The sequence below is a fragment of the Arachis duranensis genome, chromosome 6 (assembly GCF_000817695.3).
Source record: "Arachis duranensis cultivar V14167 chromosome 6, aradu.V14167.gnm2.J7QH, whole genome shotgun sequence".
Lineage (NCBI taxonomy): Eukaryota > Viridiplantae > Streptophyta > Magnoliopsida > Fabales > Fabaceae > Arachis > Arachis duranensis.
Window position 1 is genome coordinate 35,289,211 of NC_029777.3, and position 6,382 is coordinate 35,295,592.

The 6,382-nt window shown below is 33.6% G+C and overlaps 1 protein-coding gene across 1 annotated transcript; it reads left to right on the forward strand.

The window, feature by feature from the left end:
• The first annotated feature begins 105 nt into the window (after nt 1-105).
• On the forward strand, nt 106-2,046 carry LOC107493566 (uncharacterized). Its single transcript, XM_016114648.1, has 2 exons — nt 106-1,461; nt 2,029-2,046. Exons 1-2 carry the CDS (start codon nt 106-108, stop codon nt 2,044-2,046), a joined length of 1,374 nt encoding a protein of 457 aa, XP_015970134.1.
• The last annotated feature ends 4,336 nt before the right edge of the window (nt 2,047-6,382 follow it).

Here is a 6,382-nt window from a genome sequence, read left to right on the forward strand (position 1 = left end):
ATTCCAACAAAGACAACAAGCGCTAAAGAAGGAGAAGTCTCCGTCTCAAAGCAAGTATCGAAAGGAGAAGATGAATATAGTGACGATGATTGGAAGAAAGTGGCAATGAATGATAATGCCATCAACTTCATTCATTGTGCACTTAACGAGCATGATTATATGAAGATCTCTACATGTGAAACCGCTAAAGAGATTTGGGATAAACTCCAAATCACTTACGAAGGAATCGACCACGTTAAAGAATCAAAGGTATTTATGTTGGTTCATGAATGGGAAAATTTTAAAATGAAAGATGAAGAGAGCATTGAAGAAGCTCTTGAAAGACTCTCCAAGATCTTCAACAATCTAAGCATGCTTGGTACAAAATATAATGATAAACAAATTGTGACCAAGGTGCTTACAAGCCTTACACTAAAATGGAACTCCAAAGTGAACGCCATTTTGGAAGGAAGGCTCTATGATCAACTTACATTTGTTCAACTACGAGGTAATCTTCTCACCTATAAAATGACTATGCTAAATAGCCAAAAAGGTGAAGAAAGCAAGAAGAAAAGTCTTGCCCTTAAAACAACATCACTGCAAGAAGAGAGTGATGATAATGAAGAAGAAGGAGATGAAGAATTTGCACTCTTATTGAAAAGATTCAATAAGTTTGCAATGAAGAAAAACTTCAAGAGCAAAACAAAGGTACCAAAATGCTATGAGTGTGGAGAAGTTGGACACATCAAACCCAATTGTCCAAAACTTCAAAAGGAGGACAAAAACAAGAAATTTAAGAAGAAGGAGAAAGCATACATATCATGGGAGAACGAGGATGAATCCGACTCCGATGACGACGAGGTTGCAAATCTTTGCTTAATGGCAAGCGAAGAAAAGGTTAGTGATGACAACTCCACTTCTTTTAATTTACAAGATGAATATGATGCCTTACTTGAGGTGTACACAAAACTTACCCAAGATTATTCTCTCCTAAAGAAAAAGAATATGGATCTTTTAAAACAAAATGAGATGTTGAAAAACGAGAATATCAATCTTGGAAAAGATAAGTGTAGCACAAGTAGTGATCCATACAAATCTTGTAAAATGCATGAAAATGAAATTACAAATCTTAAGAACACTTTAGCTAAGTTCAATGAATCTTCAAAGAACTTAGATAAAATGTTGAAAAACCAAAAGCATGTTCATAATAAGGAAGGTTTAGGTTTTGAAAAAGGAAAATTTAAAAATGCTAAAACTCCTATTAGGCAACCGCAAGCCCAAAAGGCAAGCATGCCTAAAAGGAATGAAGCCTTTAAACATCCTCCTCAACATGCTTCATTTAGAAATTATAATCACAATGCATATAGATCAAAAGATGTTGCATTTAGGAAACAACCTAGGCAACCATTTAGAAACATGCATAGGATGCATAATCCAAATGTCATATGTCATTATTGTAATAAAGTAGGTCATATAGCACCCGTATGCTTTACTAGAATTAAACATATAAACTTTCGTAGTCAAGATACGAGATGGGCACCTTATGGGCATTATGTTCATACTAACCATCAAGGACCCAAATTCACTTGGGTACCTAAATCCCAATGTTCATACTAACCACTCTAAATAGCGTTTGCATCTCTCCAAACTCATCTCTTCAATATTATTGTCTTTTACCTTTGAGCAAATAAATTGTGATCGAAAAGTAGCTTCGTAAGTACTTAAGGAGTAGCTTAAGTCCGATTGGTGAAAAGCTTGATCAATTTATTTGAGTTGGTGTCTATTGGAAAGTAAAAGCTCCTTATAAATGCTTAGCAATTGAGTTAAGCTCTTGGAAAAATACTAGTACAATAACACTTTTGTATATTGTCTTTAACTTTCGCAAAAAGATTCATTGTTGTTGCAATACTCAATTCACCCCCCCTCTTGAGTAATTGTGCATAGGTTCTACAGTTTCTCAGGAGTATTTCTGCTATAGTAACTTGATCTTAACATGGATTTGTGCTTTGTTAAATGTCATAATAGATATTGCTTTCTCAAATTTTGTAGGTACAATTTGAAGCTTAGTTTGGTTAGAGATATCGCTTGATGGCACAATTTCAAATAAAATCTAATGCATTGGTTACTTTGCAAGAGCTAAACCATTCGTCGCCATTTTTCAAGCATGGAGCATCGCTCAGAGTGACCGAAAGTGAGTGGTGTGATTCAAGTTGTACTTCTTGCGGGAATTTTCACCATAGTAATGACAGGACATATTTCAAATGATGTTGAAATTCCATGCCATTTGTGTTTTGCCATAGTTTCATTGATCTTGGCTCTTTTGTTCCTAAAACTATATTGCCTTAGTTATTTGTGAAGCATCAAATTTGAGGATGTCAGTAATGTAGCATTATTTTTGGATTAATAAAATTGATGTATGATTAGTATTTTGTATATATTTTAAATTCTTGCCACTGGCAATGATGGAGTAAATACCCATAGTCGTCCCTGAGATTCGCGTAAATACTCAATGTAATCCTCAAGATCCCAATTTTCGCATTTTAGTCCTCCAGATAGAGCTCCGAGTACTCAAAGTGGTCCCTGGACATATTTCTAGTGATGAGTCATCACCGAAGCACTGATGTGGCCTCTATTTGCCACGCTGGAGGGGTCAATAGCCATATGAGCTGGCCAATTTTCAATTTGTACCCACGTTGGTCCCTCCCTTTATATCTAACCCTAAATCCCTAAATTTTTGTAAACTTCATCTCTTCTTCTTGTTCATCGCACTCTCTTCATTCTACATCAATCAATTTCCATTGCCGAATTGAAGAATGTGGTGAATGGCAGTGAGGCTTTAATGGCAAGAATGATTGATAAGGATGGCATTGATTCTATGATGTTGAGTTGGTCGTTTGATGAAGTAGACGAGGATACAATTGATTCCCAGATGAAAAGTGACAAGTTATGACCTCACGCTAAAATATCACTGGATCGTTGCAGAAGTTGCTGTATGCTTCCTTCACTAGGACAATTGCCTTCTTTGAAGCACTTATCAATTTCATATTTTGCAAGTCTAACAAATTTCGGTGCTGAGTTTTACTTTTACTAGAACGGTGAATCTTGTTTGGAGACACCACCATTTCCAATGCTTAAAACTCTTTCGATTTACTCAATGTGGTGATTTGTCCTACTTTGGCTTCCCTCATGAGAATGCATCCCCCCATGCAAATTAGATTTATTTGGTACTGATAGGAAGCAGGATGAGGAGTTGGATGAGTTTAGTGTAAGTGTATTTGTGAAGGTTTTTTCCTCTTTGATTCAATATTAGGAGCTTAAGTGGTAAGTCCAGATAATACTTGTTTAGTTGTGTTAATGAAACTTGTTCTGATACTTCACTATATTCTTATGAAAAGTCTCTTATTCTAAAATGGTCAAAACGTTGATGCTTTTTCAGGAAAAGATTATAGATGAACTAGGTAATTAGATGAACAGTACATCCAATCATTTAGATTTTGTACAAGTGAGTTTCTGCATCTAGTTTTCTTAATCATGTTGAGGGGTTTTTGATATATACCTTTATGATTGCTGTCACTAACTAAAACACAAATCAGCAAATAAAACACAAATCCTGTGTACATTTATATTAATTGGAAAAAAATTAGCATAACCTCACCTAAAGTTGGACATATATCCACCTTTACGGTTTTCACAAATCCAACTAACCTCAATCATAAATTAAAACTTAAAACATCCACAACATATCCAAAATAACTTAATAAGTTAACTAATTAGTTGAGTTCCTAACTAATTGGGTATTTTAATTTGTTCATCATCAAACCAATAAATTAATAACAACACCTCAAGACATGTTTTAATTAGAATCAGAACAAATCATAACCAAATAACGAACACAAAATTATAATAACAAATCAGAGCCAAAATTATAATAACAAACCAGAACAAAGCAGAACCAAAATAATGAACACAAAGTTATAATAAAAAACTTGAACTAAAATTATAATAACAAATCAAGCCTTATTCTTATTTTAGAAAAAGGGAAGTTCAGAAGCATTACCTGAAGAAGAGAACCAATGCTGAGAAGAAGATGGCTGAAGCAGTGGCAGAATCTGGCAACAGCAATAGTGACGGCAAAAATGACGAACAGCATCGAAGAAGGAGGGGGTTGCTGGTGTGGGAGGAGACTTTCGGAGAGGAGAGGGCTGCCAGAGGGATGAGAGGGATAGAGAGAGTGGAGGCGAGAAGCTTAAAGAGAGAGAGAGAGAGAGAGAGAGAGATTAAATTGAAGAGGAAAAGAGTTCAAGGTTCGAAATTAGGGCACAATTACCGTCGGATTTACTGGTGGATAAATTCTACGGTAACATGTTGCAGGTTACTAAAATGCAGCATTCTACTAAATGGGTTTACCATCGGATTTTTTTGCTGGTAAACCAAACCCTAAATGATGTGCCTATTTTTTCTATTTTTCCTCCAATTATTCCTAGCGAATTTACTGTCAAAAACAAGAATCCACCGGTAATATTTTGACATGACAAATTTCACGCCTAAACCACCGGTAAAGACGCCACGACTCTGTGACACTAAATTCGATGTTATTCAACGTTTTCCTTGTAGTGTAGTAATATGTGATTCTCTTGTATCCTATGAAGTATAGGCACTTCGTTGAGTTGTTGTATTTGTATGTCGAACATATTTTGAATATGATACTTGTCTGACAAGCGTATCTTCTGTGTCTAACTATATCTTAATAAAAAATAAAAAAATCTTCTCCAAACACGATTAGACACATCTAAATACTGTCACATATCAGCGTGTCCAACCTTATTTCTAATATATATTTTTGAAATGAGTTTTAAAATAGTATATATTATTATTTATTAAAACAAAAATATTTTAAATACTTTATATAAAAAAGATATGAAAAATAGTTAAAAAATTAATTTATATTTTAATATCAATAAAATATCAAAATATCATTACAATTTATCTAAAAATTCTTTATATTTTATATATATGTTGTGTCTCCAATGTTATCAAAATTAAAAATTCCCGTGTCTGTGTATCCTGTGTCTTATCCTGTCCCGGGTCCGTGTCAACATCCGTGCAGTATAACTTATACCCTATTTGGATCATAGTGAAGCTATTTCTTTGATCTTCATGAATCATGATTCTTACCTCCCACATTGAGAGAAATTTTCACACTAAAAATTTGGTATGTATCTAATTTCTAGTTTTGCATGCAAATTTTTCATTGGCTAAGTGTGCATTTGCTACTGCCATTAGGGGTATTTATGGGCCATGCAGGGCCAGATTTAATTAGACCCACCTAATCCTAAAAGATATCAGGTCTATTTTGATCCAATCCAAAAGTGTTCTAAAATAGACCGGGTTAAACTTTGTCAACCTGATGTAAAATTAGTGTACACGAATTTGTAAATTTTATATAGTAAATTAATAAAATTTTATTTTTAAAAACTAAATTTAATAAATATTATATCATATTTATTCCAAAATAAATTATTTTAAAACAAAAAGAATATCATATAATATAAAAAATATTAATTGAAGTATAAAAATATAATATGATATTACTAATTTCACTCTAAGATATACTTTTTTATTATAAAAAACAACTTTAGACTAAGCCAAATGACCTAAAACATAACTCGAATCAGGCCAAAAAATAACACAGGATAAAAATGGCAAATTCAAAGCCGATAAATATGTCTTGGGTCAAAATCGAGTTTCGGATTGGGTCGAATCTTAAACACCCCTAACTATCATTATTTTAATGAGTGGATATTACTATTCCTCTTGTACCTACTGATGAATTGGATTTTTGACGGTTTAGAATTTCACTAATGAAATCTCGTTGTAAAGTATAGTTTCTAAACCAAACAATAATCCTTTCATACAAAAAGTTGTTTGTCACAAGTACAAACCCCTAAAATTTATAAACCGAAGTATTCAAACCTCGGGTCATTCTCCCTAGGAATTACAATAAAGTGTCTTGTTATTGGTTTTGAGTTATTTTGGGGTTTTGGATTAGAAGCATGAAAAGTAAATGGCAATGAAAATAAACTAACAACTATAAGAGGCTCTTGGCAAGTTATGAGAATTAGAAGTCCTATCCTAGTTATCCTCCTCAATTGTGATGAGAATTGTTCATTGCTCCCACTTAGTTAACCTCTATCCATGGAGGAAAGTCAAGTGGATGAATCAATTTGATTCCCCAAGTCCTAATCAACTCCTAAAGGAAAGACTAGCTTTAGAGGCATTTAAATCAATTAGCAACTTCTAATTATCAATCAACAAAGGAATTAGATAACTCAAGAGTCACTAATTACTCTACCTAGGCCAAGAGGAACAAAATCTACACTAAAATCCAACCAAGCATTTCATC

What these genes read in the sequence shown, in the direction of transcription:
- LOC107493566 (XM_016114648.1), top strand. Translation starts at nt 106, where the DNA reads ATGAATGATAATGCCATCAACTTCATTCATTGTGCACTTAACGAGCAT.